The sequence below is a fragment of the Myxocyprinus asiaticus genome, chromosome 41, assembly GCF_019703515.2.
Source record: "Myxocyprinus asiaticus isolate MX2 ecotype Aquarium Trade chromosome 41, UBuf_Myxa_2, whole genome shotgun sequence".
Classification (NCBI taxonomy): Eukaryota; Metazoa; Chordata; class Actinopteri; order Cypriniformes; family Catostomidae; genus Myxocyprinus; species Myxocyprinus asiaticus.
The window spans coordinates 23551768-23568987 of record NC_059384.1 but is presented as its reverse complement, the minus strand read 5'-3'; the positions used below and the strand labels follow the sequence as shown (position 1 = coordinate 23568987).

Below are 17220 nucleotides of genomic sequence, written 5' to 3'. Positions count from 1 at the left end.
CTCCCAAGGATGAATCAGACTTGTGGAGGTACACAGTTTTCTTTTTTTTTTTTTTCCTGAGGTCTTGGCTGATTTCTTTTGATTTTCCCATGATGTCAAGCAAAGAAGCACTGAGTTTGAAGGTAGACCTTAATATACTTCCACAGGTACATCTCCAGTTGACTCCAATTAGCCTGTCAGAAGCTAACTGGTTAATTTCCTAAAGGCTTGACATCATTTTCTGGAATTTTCCAAGCTGCTCAAAGGCACAGTTAACTTAGTGCATGTAAACTTCTGACTCACTGGAATTGTGATATAGTCAATTAAAAGTGAAACAATCTGTCTGTAAACAATTGTTGGAAAACTTACTCGTGTCATGCACAAAGTAAATGTCCTAAACGACTTGCCAAAACTATAGTTTGCTATAAAAAAAATGAGTTTTAATGACTTCAACCTAAGTGTATGTAAACTTCTGACTTCAACTGTATCTTCTTGCAAAGATGAATAAATTTTTTTGTGTGTGCAAGATCTCACTTGCTCTCCTCGTATGCGCTCTGCGTGCGCTCGGAACTTTAGACTGCTCACTTTTACACCCTTATTCCGACAAGGCCTGCCTCCTATGTCAGGACTGACTATTAGGAGCTGCTTACAAGTGCTCTGTAATTGGCCAGTTGAGGTTGCTACAGCAACCATGAACATCTCAGTGTAAATACGGCAGAAGAGCCAACAGGCACAATGCTCCAATTTCAGTACACAATTTATATGCTGTATGCAGTTACCATTACAAAAGATATTTACCTTATGGATTATAGACATATCAGGAATACTGTAAGTCTTAACTTACTGTAATGTAAGTTTTTCAAAATATAGTAGCCTGGGATCATGCAATGCTAAGGAGTTCTTTCTATTTTTTTTTACTTTTTGCTGTCTCAAACAATTGATGTTCAATATACAATACATTTCATTTACCCCAAACTATGACAGGAGACATTATTAGCCTCTTTTCCTTTTCTTCCATTTCTTTTAATTAATACATTATGCCAGAAGGGTTGTGGTAGAATGCATAAATTTCATAAAAACAGCATACTGAACATTTCAAGATACCCAGCAACTTTTCTAATTTATTATCAAGAATAGAATATGTTAATTTAGGTAATATTTATAATATCTATAACATTTATAATGCACAAGGCTGACGAAAAATGGGATAGGACACAGTAAAGAAGGTGGACAAAATAACATGTTTATTAAAGAAAATATTATTTCATATAATAATAACAAAATGAAGATTCAGTTGTTGCAGATCCATGGTGGACTGTAATCTGGTCACATTTATTTTAATAAACTGATCTCTCAGAATATCCTTTGGGATAGATAGAAGTCAAATTAAGTTCCCCCAAAACTACACTATTACATTTTACAATGTAGTTTTACACATGGGAGAGATTGTATTAATATAATTTCAGATAAAAGCAGTAGCTAACACAGCCAGGCTAGTAGCTACGTAAGTGTAACTTGGTAACCTAAATAACCAAATACTAGCCAAGAGAACCAAATACTAATATAGACCAAAGTAAGAGAGTTAGACAGATAGTTATCTAGCTAGTAAGCCTGTTGGCAGTGTACAGACAAAAAAATATATTTCATTAAGGTTAAATGAAAACAGTTAAGTCAACAAAAGAACTGCTTTCATTTGGTCATAGTGTGTTACATATTTCCTTTCTTGAAAACAAACTATCCCCTTCTCCTTGTCTAGTCAGCCAATCAAAATGTACCACCTCATCTCTGATTGGCTGAAATTCTGGCACATTATAATGCTGTGAACTTGTTGAGCAAGCAAGCGGTCAAAGCTTTGAGTGCACACAGAGTGGGTAGTAGGAGAGAGCGAGTGAGATCTTGAACATGCAAAAAAACAGTGGAGTTACATGCATTTCAGAAATCTGTGCAAATTCACATTCAAATAAACTTTATTCAAGTGAAAATGAAAATGCTGGATTTTCGTGAGGTTCGTGAATTACATCTTTTTAAACGAGATATCTGCATATTTGCAGACGGTATATAATTGAAGTTTTACTGATATTTGCCTTGTATCATTAGAAAAGTTACAGGGAACTGTTAAGGAGAGACTGTTTTAAAAAAAAAATATCCCCTTTTCTCCCAATTTGGAATGCCCAATTCCCACTACTTAGTAGGTCCTCGTGGTGGCGCGGTTACTCACCTCAATCCGGGTGGTGGAGGAAAAGTCTCAGTTGCCTCCGCTTTTGAGACAGTCAATCCGCATCTTAACATGTGGCTCGTTGTGCATGACACCGCGGAGACTTCCAGCATGTGGAGGCTCATGCTACTCTCCGCGATCCACGCACAACTTACCATGCACCCCATTGAGAGCGAGAACCACTAATCGCGACCAAGAGGAGATTACCCCATGTGACTCTACCCTCCCTAGCAACCGGGCCAATTTGGTTGCTTGGGAGACCTGGCTGGAGTCACTCAGCACACCCTGGATTTGAACTCGCGACTCCAGGGGTGGTAGTCGGCATCAATAATCGCTGAGCTACCCAGGCTCCCGAGGAGAGACTGTTAAAATACATGCTTCAGAGGAAGATCTATGAGCATTCCACAGTATGCTGGATCTGCTGAAGTTGTGTGAGGTTGGTTTATTACATCTGTTTAAATGAGATATGCACATATTTGCAGGCGGTATATGATATTAGTTTTATTGATATTTGTCTTTATCATTAGACAAGACAGTTAAAAGTTACAGGGAACTGTTGAGGAGAGAGAGGGAGAATGAAACAGGCTAGCACTTTAGCATTATGAGCTCAAACGCATCTGCCGTGGCTCTGATATGCGGACCGTTTAAATTACACTGTGTTGCGCACCGGTCTATTATTGTAGTAACATGATGGCACGTAACAACAAAATGAACAGTGACTGGTCTTTACATGTCTCAGTCGCTTCACATGCTAGCAGGTGATTCTCAGCGCCCTCAAGAATCAAATCGGCCAAAGGGGCAATTTATCGGCCGATGCAGATAATTAAAAAAAAATTCTGATTTATCGGCCTCTGCGATATATATCGGTCAACCACTACTCTCAAAAGATATCTATGGTTGTGAGAAAAGTTGAGTTTGTTGGAAAGTGAGCATAGACCAATAAGCTGATTCACAAAAGAGCTTCTTCCTTTTCATCTACCCTGTTGCAAGGGAATCTCTTCTGCAAACAAGCCGCCCATGTTCACTTCAGTGTGAGGAGCTGTCAAGATTCAATAAGAGGTAGAGAGCTAAACAGGCCCTGTGCTGTCACGCTTTCTGCATTTCGTGTCTCAGCCATAACAGAGGCCTGACATCAGCATTGTTTTAATTGCAGCCATTGTGAGATGGTAATATAATGCCATCCGCTCTGTAAACAAACATCCGTCCTTGATTTAATATACCACTTTTCGTCCAGTATTATAATCGGATAAATGTGCACTTAAATCTAGTGGTTTTGAGCGCATTATGTAGTCTTGCTCAAATCATTATTGCTTTGCGTGATGTGACATATATGAGCAAACTGCTGCTTTTGTTTGATGAAGTACATGTGTAACATGATGTTTAGACTGAAAACAACAGGGTTAGGGAGCAAGATGTGGTGGAGGGTGAGGGGTTAAATGTGCTTATCTTGCAGTTTCAATGAGGAACAACCTTACAACAGATCCTAATTGCTCCCTTGGCATACTGCTCACTGACGTAAAACAGCGGCACAATCATCTTTACCTTGCAAATTGGGTAACTCTTTTTTTTTTTTTGCAAAACTACAAACACGTACTGAAAAGAGTTTGTGTGGATGAGTTGATCAGGTTCATTGCACAGAACCAGAATTCTGATGAGGTACTTTAAACGCATCATGACCTAATTAGTGCAAAACAACTGTTCACTTGATTAGTTGACAATTTTTGCATAATTAGCCATGGGTTGATTTTTATGGAGACCCTTAGAGGAAAAGGAGGGAATTTATTTTCTTAAATAGTTTTGCTTTCACCCCTAATAGTTTTGTTTCCTTGTAATAAGTAAAAAAAGTCAAGCAAAGCTGGATTATATACTTGTACCACACAGTGGTCTGCATGACGCTGACCAAACAGACCTTGTGACACGAGACAAATTTACAGTAAAAGCATTACTGCATTTATACATTGCTGCTACTTGGATGCTAAAGTGTTGTCCATGCTGAGCATAGTGTTTTCAGACAGTACTATGAAGTCATTCATTTTAATTTGTTGAAAATGTCTCTTTTTACTTCTTGTCATTGCAGATGTTATATTGCCAAGATATGTGGTAAAACTGTATATAAAACACTCACTGAGCACATTATTAGGAACACTATGGCCCTAATAAAATGCACGACATTGTCTTCTGCTGTTGTAGCCCATCCGCCTCAAGATTCTACATGTTGTGCATTCTGAGATGCAATTCTGCTCACTACAATTGTACAGAGCGGTTATCTGAGTTACCATAGCCTTTCTGTCAGCTCGAACCAGTCTGGCCATTCTCCGTTGACCTCTCTCATCAACAAGGCATTTCCATCCGCAGAACTGCTGCTCACTGGATGTTTTATTTTGTTTTTTGGCACCATTCTGAGTAAACTCTAGAGACTGTGTGAAAATCTTAGGAGATCAGCAGTTACAGAAATACTCAAACCAGCCCGTCTGGCACCAACAATCATGCCACAGTGGAAATAACTATCACCACATTTTTTTCCCATTCTGATGGTCGATGTGAACATTAACTGAAGCTCCTGACAAGTATCTGCATGATTTTATGCATGGCAATGCTGCCACACTATTGGCTGATTAGATAATCACATGAATATGTAGGGTGTACAGGTGTACCTAATAAAGTGCTCAGTGAGTGTATAGTTAATGCAATAGATAACTACAATGTGCAAAACTTTTACAGAATTTATTATCTTGGCCAATGTTAATTTCTGAATTTACACACTGACCACTGGGTGGTAAATAACCCAGCTTTGCTTGACCTTTGGCCTAGTTTGTTCTGAATGTGAGAGATTTGTATTTGGAGTTCTCAATTTCTTAATCTGTTAAAAAAAAAAAAAAAAGTCATCTTAGAACAGACATGGGCAATTTACGGTCTGCGGGCCAGATCCGGCCCTCCACATGGTTTAATCTGGCCCGCGGCTCGTTTATCCTAAAATTGGAAACATTCTGCCTAATGTTATACTTATTTTGTGCAATCTGGCAACCATGCACGCGAGTGCATTCTTTCTAGCTCTCGCTTTCCCCTTTGAACAAACTTGGCGATCTGTAGTGCGACATTCTGCTGAAGGAAAAGTGTTATAAGGCCACTCTGTTCCATTCTTGAGGCTGCTTGTCCAGTTTGGTGATACTAAGTTTGCAAGCAAACCTTCTCAGTGATGAACTTTAATAAAATATAAACATGATCATTGACATGCGGAGGGCCTGTATATTAATCTCTTGCAGTAATAATTTATCATAGTCATGCAGCCTGTTTTATTCAGTTGTGTGCTGAATGGAAAGCCAAACCACTGACGAGACCCGCATCTTGACCCTTTTAGCACGTAAACGGGTAATGTTTTGAGAATAAAATAAGTAAACCGGCCTGCTTTGCGACAATCATTATAAGTTCTATAATTTTCAATTATTTAACCTTTTTTTTTTTTAAACAGACCCTGATGTAGACAGTGTTAAATTGTGTAATAAATTACCAGGGAAGTAGAGATGGTAAAATAAAAATATTATAATTATGCTCAGCCTTTATGAATTTTTTTTTTTTTAAATGCCTGATAGAAAGTGATCTACCTTTTGTAGAGCAACACAACGCTTTAGGCAATTGAAGAATAGTCCCATTAGTCACATATACACTTCAGAAAATTGAGTACACAACTATTTCTGAGCTTAAAAAAATACAAGAACCAAATCAATGCGGAACATTGTAGCTCAAAAGGAGTACAATGCACTTCTTAAAGCCCATGTGGCCCCTGTACCAAAATAGTTGCCCACCCCTGCCTTAGAACATGGATAATGCTAATGGTCACTAGAGCCCCCCCTTGTGGCAACTCTGAGAATTCAGCAAGAATTGTATTACTGAACACATCGACACATGGAATTAATTTTAAAGCGTTTACATTGGTAGTCTTGGGTCTATTTTTCAACATCTGCTCTAAGGGAATGACCTAATCAATACTTTTCATTTACTTAAAGGTGCACTTATTTTTCACTTATTAAAATTATTTACACATAAGGGAATGAATAGTACTTTTTTCTTTTTTTTTTCTTCTTTTTTTTAAAGCAAAGTTTTTTCTACATCATATCTTGATTGTTCATTTTCAGTGATTTCCGTTTCTCATCTGTATCTCCACAGGCTTTGGATCAGGATAGAACTTCATTACAGAAGGTCAAGAAGTCCGTCAAAGCCATTTATAACTCGGGCCAAGGTACATGCACAAACACAAATGCCCAAATTTTGTTGATGCTGTAATACAGCATGATGCAAATAAAAAAGCTTTTCAAATGCATGATCTCTCACATTTTCTCCAGGCAGTATCATGAACATGGCAAAATATTAGATTTATGGTGCCTGTAGAGGAGTCTGCCTGTAATACTGTTAAAACAAATGACTAGATTAGATTTGGAATCAACATGTTGCCAGGCTGACACCACGCCAGCTATTTTCATCCACCCCCACACACACCCACTTAATCTCTCTCATACGCACATACAGTATAGATGCATGCTGCTCTCAGGTATAAGTGTTTAATTCATATTTCGTTCTATTAAAAATTGTACCAGAGCAGGATCAGTTTATACATACATAAACCTCTTACATAAGAGTTATTGTACAGAAATAGAAATATTTTTTTGGTATGTTGCCATGTAGGATAATGTACAGTTAACTGTACATTATCACATTACCACATTGTGTTGGTGTAGGGTGTAGGGAATATAACCGATGGTATCAATCCTCAAGATAATTTTATGACTAAGTTGTAAGATGTTGGATAGTCTCTTTTCGCATATTCTTCTGTAACTGACTGATTTGTATGTGATCATGTTTGCTTCTTAATGTTCAGATCATATTCAAAATGAAGAGATGTACGCTCAGGCATTGGATAAATTTGGCAGTAACTTCATCAGTCGGGATAATCCAGATCTGGGCACGGCCTTCGTTAAATTCTCCACTCTGACTAAAGAGCTCTCTGCCCTCCTCAAGAATCTGGTGAGTGTTCTGTGTGAAAGTGTGGAGAATACATCTCCAAACCAAAATAAATGGACATCCAAGACTGAATGAAAAACTCAATTGTGTTTACTTGGTTTGATACTAGAAGTTAGATGTTTGTTTTTCAGAGTGCATGAGTTAAGTCCTGGCTTGAACTGTCAAATTGCAAAGTTTGCTTTAGATTTTATGTATGACATACAAATATAAGGACAGATTGTAGCTAGATGTAGCATACTAGATCCATTTAAAGCAAATCAGCCTCTTTGAAAGGTGTTAAAGAGCTTAAAGCGTATGCTTGTGTATGTGGGTGTTTCTCTTTGCATCTTCACAGGTTGTAGAGTTCTCTGCTTTGGTGTTTTAAGCGGCTGCATTCAGAGAACAGCAATATGGGAAAATTGTATGTTGTGAATGTGTGTTTGTGAGATGGGCTTTTGTAATCTACCCTGCTCTCTCTTCCTGGCAGGAACGTGGAGATAGAGCCATAAATTTTGTGTGTGGGAGTTGCAGTAGCTACAACGTGTCTCCTTTTCACCCCTCTCACTCACACACAAACACACATTCCTAAATCACTGTGTGAATGCTGGCGAGCGCTGCAGAAGGGAAGTCATATCTGTGTGAGCGGACGCTCTGTGTTCCAGGACTGCGCAGCTGCTAAGCGCGTGCTGAAAGAAGAGAGAGAGAATGTGTCTCAGTTTTATCTTTGTTTTTATCATTTCTGTCTCTCTCAAGTGTCTTTTCCCTTTACAAAAAATACTGCGGCTGTATCATGGAGCACTGGTAGTGTCAAATGGTAGTATCTTTGATATATTTATCATTTCAGTGGCACTGAATAGTTACAATATTCTTTCTTTTTTCTTTCATATGTTTGTTCTCTTTACTTTTTGTTCATTCTCTTTCTTTTATTTTTTTTGTTCTCTTTCATACATTGTTTTGTAGATTTGTTGGTCATTGTGTCTTTCATTTGTTCTCTGTCTTTCGTTTGTTTGTCTTTACATTTCTGTTTGTTCATGCTTTTTTATTATTTGTTCATTCTGACTTTCGTTTGTTTCGTTTGTTCTGTTATTTGTTTGTTCGTTCTCTTTCTATCTTTTATTTGTTTGTTGTCTTTATTCAGTTAATTCTCTTAAGTTTTCTTTTGTTCGTCCTGTCATTCTTTCGTTGGTATCCTCTTTAGTTTGTTTGTGATTTCTTTTGTTCGTTCTCTTTGCTTGTTTGTCTTTTAGTTTGTTTATTCGTTCACTTTCCAGCATTCTTTCATTTGCTTGTTCATTTTCTTTTTGCGTTCATTCTTTTGTTTGTTCGTAAGTTCATTTTGTTTCTTTAATTTGTTCTTTCATTCATTCTTTGTTTGTTCTTTTTTATTTATACATTCTGTCTTTTGTTTGATGTATTTATTTTCATTCATTTGTTCATGCTTTCTTTCGCTATTTCTTTCATTCATTACGACTTTTGTTTCTTTGTTCTGTCTTTTTTTTGTTCTTTCTCTTTCTGTCTTTCATTTGTTTGTTCATTCTTTTTTGTTCTATTTCTGTCAGTCATTCTCTTTCTTTGTTCAGTCTTTTGTTTGATCATTGTCTTTCATTTGTTTGTTCTCATTTTTCATTCATTCTCTCGTTTTTTTTCATTGGGTCGTTCTTTTGTTTGTACTATATCTATATTTGTGCTTTCTAAGTGTCTAATACCAGGTTACCACAGTTTTTGTTGAAATAATAACTGTGCTGGTATGTTAGAGGAAGCTATCTATACCATGGCAAATTTAGTGATGTGTGTTATTCCACCAGTGTGCTAACTTTTGTATGTGCGTGTATTTTCACGCTTGCTGTCATCCTCTCCTGCCAACAGCAGCCTTACTATTTCCCTGAGTCATTTCCTCTGGTTCCTGTGTCATCAGTAAATCCTCTCCATTTCCACAACGCCCTCCTGAGGGACGCAGCCTCTCTGGAGCACTGATGCTCAAATATAGACACATTGCACACTCTGGCTTGTCTCTTACAGCAGGATGTCAGCATTCACACTGTACTTGGAAAGTCATGTAACTATTGGCATTGTGCTTTGTAGCTAATTGGGCAAGTTAGGCTTCGAAGATGTCTTAAAGCACAAAATATTTCAATAAAGTAGCTTTATTCATGTGGTTATACTGTGAAATTCATTCTCTTGATCTTCTGCTATCTGCTCTCTCTCTCTCTCTCTCTCTCTCTGTCTCTCTCCTCTCTTTCTCTCTCTCTCTCTCTCTCTCTCTCTCTTTCTCTCTTTCTTCCTCTTTCTCAGAAGAGGCACTTTGTTGTCTGGCAGCAGTGCTTTTAGACTGTTTTGGCAGTAAGCTGTGGTATTTATCACTCTGAAACAAGAGCTCTCATTTAGAGACACTGAAGAATAGTAAGACAGAGAGTAGAGAGGAAATACTGACTTGGATACTTACTTAGTTATGGTTTTTACAGTATTTAGTTCTGGTCCTCTAATCTGACTGGACAACAGGTGATCCAAGAGTGCTGATATTTAATATAAAAGCACAGGGACGCTTCACTGTTTTATCACTCCACCTGTCTCCGCTTGTTAGTGGTGTTCCAGACATGCTGAGAGTCTGTGCTTTTGCTCAGCCATATGCAGCAGTTGGTCCTGCTTTGGCTTTGTTTGGAACTATTTTTAACAAAATCAACAAATAAATGTATTATGTCTAAAAATTTAAATTATTTAATATTAACTTATAAAAGCAATATCACTATTGACTGTATAAAAGCAATATCAGACAAGCAGAACTGTTGTTCTGAATATCAGCTAGAGGTCTGCACAGGCCTTAAAATGAAACCCGACCCGTACCCGAGACCTTGTGGCCCGACACTACCCGGCCCGAACAATACCATCAGATTTTAAGCCCGAACCCGACCTGAAATCGCTTACTATCTAATTTCTTCTTCTCCTAGCAAGTACTGTTGCAATAGGCTGTATTTTATGTAAGCATATAGGCAACATTCGGAACAGTACTGAAATAGTAAACATACACAGTTTTAACAAGGCACAGCAGCCCCTTACACTAGAGCAGAAGGGGAAAAAAGCAATGCGAAACAAGTTCGGTAAGCCTGTTTATTTTTTCATTCATTACAAACCCGAACCAACCCGAACCCGAAGTCCCACTTGAAAAACTGACCCAAACCCTGCCCGAAACCCGTCGGGCCCGGGTCAGGTTGCAGACCTCTAATATCAGCACGAATGTGATTCGGGTCACAAGGCTGCAAGTAATAACATCATGCTGATATTGAGTACAACATCACTGCTCATCACTGCTCACACTGCTTAATTAACTTTATTAATCTATGTAAGTTTCACACATGTATGAAATAAGCAAAGTTAGTGCACTAACCAACTTTTCTCTGTGTTTCTCTTCATAGTGGTGTTCATTTAATTTGCCATAGGCATTATCATCCAGACAAGCTATTCATCATCTCAAACACTTTGCGGACACACACATACACTACAAAGACTCAGTTGAAACACGTTTATCTCAATATCTGCACTGTAATACACACTCGCACACACTCAAATACACACACAAATCAGCTGTATGATAAATATTTTGAGCATGCCTTCTCGGGTGGCTTTATAAATGATCTGTTTGAAATGGAAGCCATAATTCACAGTGTTTTAACTTTTTAAGCTTGGCATTAAAATGTATCCTTTTAAACTGAGGGTGTTTTACAGATTTCCTGTTTCAGTGGCATACCCAAAATGAAAGGCTTATAACTCGAAAAAAAACAAAAAACAGATAGATTATGACACTGTTTCCACCTGGTATTAAGATGCGTTTTGGGTGATCCGATCACATGTGGTCAGCCCTAAATACAGGTCTATACACATACAAAGTAGTCGAAAATCCATCTGTCCTGTATGCGTAGTGGCAGCAGTGAAGCGACACCCCCTCACCTGTCAGTCAACCGCTGCACTAAAACAAGAGTTTAAACTTTGCCATTTACGAGCGGCTTTAAAAGGAACTAAACTTCCGATCGGAAATTTTCAAAAAGCGGATGCATATACAATCACAAAATCTTCACAAATCTTCTTTAGTGTGTCTATCAACACAGATGACAAGCACATACACCTGAAGCTCCTTTAATACAGGTAATCCACTAAAATAACGGATAATTCTGCTTGACATGTTGCGTTTGTGCTTAAATAAAATTTCAACCACATCTGGAAAAAACAGCACACCATTTTTTTTTTTTTTTTTTTTTTGCACTTTCTTTTCTGACTTTTTTGTGATTTATTATCATGCAGTAACATACTGACATAATGATTGATGTATGTCATCTTGAAACAGAGACCCTCCCCTCCAAATCCGAACAAAAGTGGTCACTGGAGACGCATTTAAATGACCAGGTGTAAACAACGGTGTGTCTCACCTGACCACATGTGATTGGATCACCTGAGACGCATCGTAATACCGGGTGGAAACAGGGCCTCAGATACATTCTGAGACTCAACCTAAGAAAATGCTAAAAAATCACAAAAAACTTTAGCCAAAAATTAACTTTTTTCTGCTTTGACATTATATATCTCAGGGTGTAAATTAGGTAGCAGTGAAAACAAAATCAGTTTTTGTTCCCAATCATACAACTTTGTAGTTGATACAACAAAGAAATCAAACGTTATAGCATAACAAACATAATTTATCCTAGTGTCCAAAAACGTCTCCAAGTGTCCAGAAGCCTTTCCAAACAAATAAAACATAATAATTGTACATAATAACTAATTAAACATGCAAACACAACAATGCAGACATGATTTTCGTAATGAGATTTCACAGAATGAGTTTCATTCTTTGCCATTTGAGTCATCATTGAGTCTGTGTAATGTACTTGCCGCAATCTCCTGGTGGCCATATGTAATTAGACTGATTGATCACATGATTCTGCCCAAATATGGAGGACTATCACCACTGGTTGGAGCAGTCTGAACCCAATCTGACTGGTTTAGCATTCCATGACGCTACAGCATTTCCGAAGACATCATTTGATCCAGGAAAGCTAACGTGTTTGTAGACAGATACAGTATTATTTAAAGTTAGTCAAGAAGCTGTCTATAAAGTCTTTGGCAAATATGCATGTAGAACGTAGTAACACATGTTTTGTTGATTTTGACTTTACTGATTTTATGTTTGGGCCCCAGAGACCCCAGTGATGTACATGTAAAAATAATAAGAGTACTTTCAAAATGTACATCTAATTCTTTAAATATGTTCTTCTGAGCTAATCTAAATCCATTAGACTAAAATTATTGAAGCTTTAAACCTTTCATGTTTCACTATGCATGCACATTTCGGAAATGTGACTGGTATCCGTTCTAGCGAATGTTCTTTCTGTTTGTGGTCAATTTGACCCAAGAAAAACGCTTTGTAGAAAAATGAAAAAATACAAAAAAAGACATTTTATCTCAGTTCTCATTAAATTATCAAAAGCCATGAAGTATCAACCTATTACTTAAATGTTGTTTTTGAGCTATTAAATCGGCCATGGTGTCTCTCAGACCCCGAACAAAACATTAGGGTTGATGTAATGATCTGTTATGCCTGATCTTGTCCTTAGTCTATAATTATTCTTTTTTTACAGCTATTTTCTCTGTATGCGATGCAAATTTCTCTTAAGGTCATGCAAATGGGTAGTATTCATAATGAGTGTCATCTTTTTGTTATTTGAGTCCAATTTATCAGGCCTCTTGGTTCTGAAACATTAATGTTGATTTAATTTAAAAGATCTGTCTAGGAGAATCAAATGACAGTACAAGTCTGCTCATCCTGACAGGGTTGTGTCTCTCTCAACAGGCTTTTTGTGTGGATGGCTGTATTTGATATGTTTGCTCTTATTTCTCCTGTGCTGTGCTTATGCTGTGCCAAGTGTCATGTATCTTATTAACACAGTCTTTCCTCTGTCTATCTGTTGTGTGTTCATGCAGCTCCAGAGCTTGAGTCATAATGTGACCTTCACACTGGACTCGCTGTTGAAAGGCGACCTAAAAGGTGTAAAGGGGGTGAGAAATATACGTAGACCTTCTCTCATAGATGCACACACTGGCTGAATACACGTGGGTAGTTGACATATAAAGTCACATGACACATGGCCATGCACTTTTTTTTTTTTTTTTATATTCACCATCAACATTTGAGGTAAACATTAATCAATGTATAAGGTATAGTGTATATCTTAGATTTTGTAACTCTTCTTTTATTCTTTTGAGGTTTTTTTTATAAGCTTTTTAATCACATTTACCTTCACATTTTAAATGCATTTTAAAAGTACAAATATTCCCTATAGTCCTTGTAGAAATGTATTATTACAACGTCTGTGTGTACACACCAGTTCTATTCCTGCAAATAGATTCATGATGTCACATGTTCAGTCAATGGATTAGCAGATCACAGTTCTAATTTAATATGCAGCCTGAAACTGTGTTTGGGGACAGGTATGGTTATCTCTGTCAGATGATTAGCAGTCGGTCTACCACACCAGCAGCCAATCAGAGCCCGCTAATGGGTCTGTCAGTTACCACAAGTCACTGTAATGGCCATTAGTACTGACTATAATCAGTGCTTATCTTATTGGTGCTCCAGATATTAATCAAAATAATGATGCCATTAGGCTGTCTCGGTACTAATGTACTGTTTATCTTACTGCTTATAAGATATCTTTCCTCAACACAGATGTAGATGGTACTTTTTGGGTTAATACACTACCTCACTCTCTGTGTTTTTCACTGGATCTTTGGTGTGACATGGGGGACTCTAGCTACTGGCTCATACTGTGTTTTTCCCTTTTTTCCAGGATTTGAAAAAACCTTTTGACAAGGCCTGGAAGGACTATGAAACTAAGTTGTACGTTTTCATGTGTGTGATTGTTCAATAAGTGTTAGAAGAGCATGTCAGTATACACATTTGTCCTTTTCAGAGTTCAGACTGAATACTTTGTGTCTGTGGGCTATTGAAATTATCAGATGCATTTATAGAAATCTGATTGCACCATCAAAAAACTTGAGTGATGATAATTTTCCCCTGCAGATGTGGTACTAATGTGAAATACACACAGCACTTTACTGCCTGTTCCTGGCTTGATGAACAGTCTTTTCACATTTGACTTATTTACTATTGAAATAGGAAGTTTGGGCAGAATATATATACATTACTGTGCAAAATTCTTAGATAAAATTAAAACAAATATGATAAGTCATACATTTTTTTCAGGTCTGTTTTCCTGAAAAAAAATACAATTATAATTTTTTTTTATTTGTTTAACTTCTTAAAGTTTTGTCAACTTTTAGGAGTGCATTAGCATACATATGGCTTCAAAGCTAATACACATGAACTAAAAGCTAAAACTTCCAATTTTGTTTTCTTAAGGTCTTATATTGAATACACAAACATTTTTGCTGTTTATGGTAACATTTCTTTCAATCTTTCAGTACCAAGATTGAGAAGGAAAAGCGTGAACATGCCAAGCAGCACGGAATGATCCGAACGGAGATCACTGGGGCGGAGATCGCCGAGGAGATGGAGAAAGAGCGCCGGCTCTTCCAGCTGCAGATGTGTGAGGTTTGTAGTCAGTCTGGTGAATGAACTGGCCAACATTCAAATACTAGATCCAGAAACATGCGCATCGATACCCAACACATACCCAAAAAGTAAAATCAGACCCAACATGAAACGACATACTCAGCTCATTTTACTTCCATAATGTGACTTATTTTCAAATGAAACGAGAAAACATCAGCCAAAAAAGGAAAGTTGTTTCAGAGGTGGAGCAAGTCATTACATTTGGATTTCTTTGGAATAATGTGCACTCTGAGGCCTGTTGCATGAAGCTAGTTGAATTTAAACTTACCTTGTTAGCCTCTGAAACCGGCTTCATGCATTAGGCCACAGGAATTAGGTGCAATAAAAAAAAGAAATAAAAGAAAATGTAAAAGAAATTACCCTGATTTCACATTGCATGTAAACATCTTTACTGACGTTATTACTGGCTTATCCAATGTTCACAAGTGTTGTGCGCATGCCTCTTCACGCGTTGACGTCAAAAGCAGAGAATAACCCGATTATTTCAAATCTTATGTAAATACGGGTTTCTTGCTTTGTCCGATTTTTTTTTTTTTTTTTAATAAGTTTATTTTTAAGAGTTATCAGCGTATCGATGTGCATGTAAATTGGCTTACTGTTTTAGTACTGAGTCACATCAGCTGTTGTCATTGGGACTTTTGATATAAATCAAAATCATTATGTAATACTGCCATCTCACTGCTAATGGTCTGTTTATTTTGTATGAAAAAGATGTCTTCCCTCAGCACTAGAGCAGATGGCTCACATTATTCATTATTCTAGAAATGTTTGTTAAGTGCCATCATAACCATCCATGCTGTCTTTGTTCCTTAGGGAAGATAGTTATGAGGGTACTTTAACAAATTACTAAATTGTTTTTGTAAGTAGTTGTTAAGGATTTGTGGGAGGCTATGTAATTTAAAGTTTATTGCAGTCCCAGTATGGGCTTTAGAGGTGTTTAGATATCACCTAGGGGGAGACACTATAGGGAGACTGTATCTGCAATAAATGCACTGTAAGTGTGCAGTGTTTTTCTCTGCTATAAGACATGGCTAATAATCAAGGCTTAGCTTTTAAAAGCTTTCCAAATGGAGCTGAATCATTCTATTAGAATATGAGGAACAGAATCTGTTATTGTAACTTTAAAATCTATGGCCCCGTTTCAACCTGGAATTACGACGCATCTCGGGTGATCCGATCACATGTGATCAGGTGAGACACATGGCTGTTTACACCTGGTCACTTAAATGCATCTCCTGTGACCACTTGTTCAGATTTGGAGGGTCTCTGTTTCATGACGACATACATCAATCACTATGTCAGTGTGTTACTGCATGACAATGAAGTGCAATAAAGTCAGAAAAGACAAAGAAAGCGCTAAAAAAAACTGCGCGCTGTTTCTCCCAGACAAGGTTGAAATTGTATCTAAGCACAAACGCAACGTCAAGCACATTTATCAGTTATTTAAGTGGATTACCTGTATTAAAGGAGCTTCATGTGTTCGTGCTTGTCATCTGTGGTGATATCAGACACACTAAAGAAGATCCTTGAAGCTCTCGTGATTGTGTATGCATCCGCTTTTTAACATTTTCCGATCGGACGGTTATTTCCTTTTAAAGCAGCTCGTAAACGTTAAAGTTTAAACTCTTGTTTTATCACAGCGGTTGATTGACAGATGAGGGGTGCGCTTCACTGCTGCTTGGACGCATACAGAACGAATGACCGTTTACACCTCAAATGTGATCTGGTCACATATGTTTTTGACAGAAATACTCAAACCAGCCCATCTGGCACCAACAATCATGCCACGGTCGAAATCACTGAGATCACATTTTTTTCCCCATTCTGATGGTTGATGTGAACATTAACTGAAGCTCCTGACCCGTACATGCATGATTTTATGCACTGCTGCCACACGATTGACTGATTAGATAATCGCATGGATGATTGTTGGTGCCAGATGGGCTGGTTAGAGTATTTCTGTAACTGCTGATCTCCTGGGATTTTCACACACAACAGTCTCTAGAATGTACTCTGAATGGTGCCAAAAACAAAAAACATCCAGTGAGCGGCAGTTCTGTGGACAGAAACACCTTGTTGATGAGAGAGGTCAACAGAGAATGGCCAGACTGGTTCGAACTGACAAAGTTTACAGTAACTCAGATAACCACTCTGTACAATTGTGGTGAGAAAAACAGTATCTCAGATTGCTATTCTGGGATGCGGGTTGGTGCTGTTTTGGCGGCATGAGGGGGACCTACACAATATTAGGCAGGTGGTTTTAATGTTTAATGTGGCTGATCGGTGTGTGTGTGTGTGTGTGTGTGTGTGTATATAAATATATATATTAATATAAATCACATAAGGTTAGATAATGGAAACCTTTATAAACTAAACTTCTGTTTAGTAAGAGCAGTAAAAGGGATGATTTTGG

At 37.7% G+C, this 17220-nt stretch overlaps 1 protein-coding gene across 3 annotated transcripts in view; it reads left to right on the top strand.

Annotated features, from left to right (window-relative positions):
• The window catches only part of LOC127431764 (arf-GAP with SH3 domain, ANK repeat and PH domain-containing protein 1-like), a 126936-nt gene that overhangs the window by 63168 nt on the left and 46548 nt on the right, over positions 1-17220 (top strand). For all 3 annotated transcript variants that reach the window (XM_051682297.1, XM_051682299.1, XM_051682300.1), the window contains 5 exons: positions 6359-6431; positions 7068-7213; positions 13157-13231; positions 14023-14072; positions 14657-14786. In XM_051682297.1, the coding sequence (XP_051538257.1) occupies positions 6359-6431; positions 7068-7213; positions 13157-13231; positions 14023-14072; positions 14657-14786 (474 nt within the window). The remainder of the gene's footprint in view (positions 1-6358; positions 6432-7067; positions 7214-13156; positions 13232-14022; positions 14073-14656; positions 14787-17220) is intronic.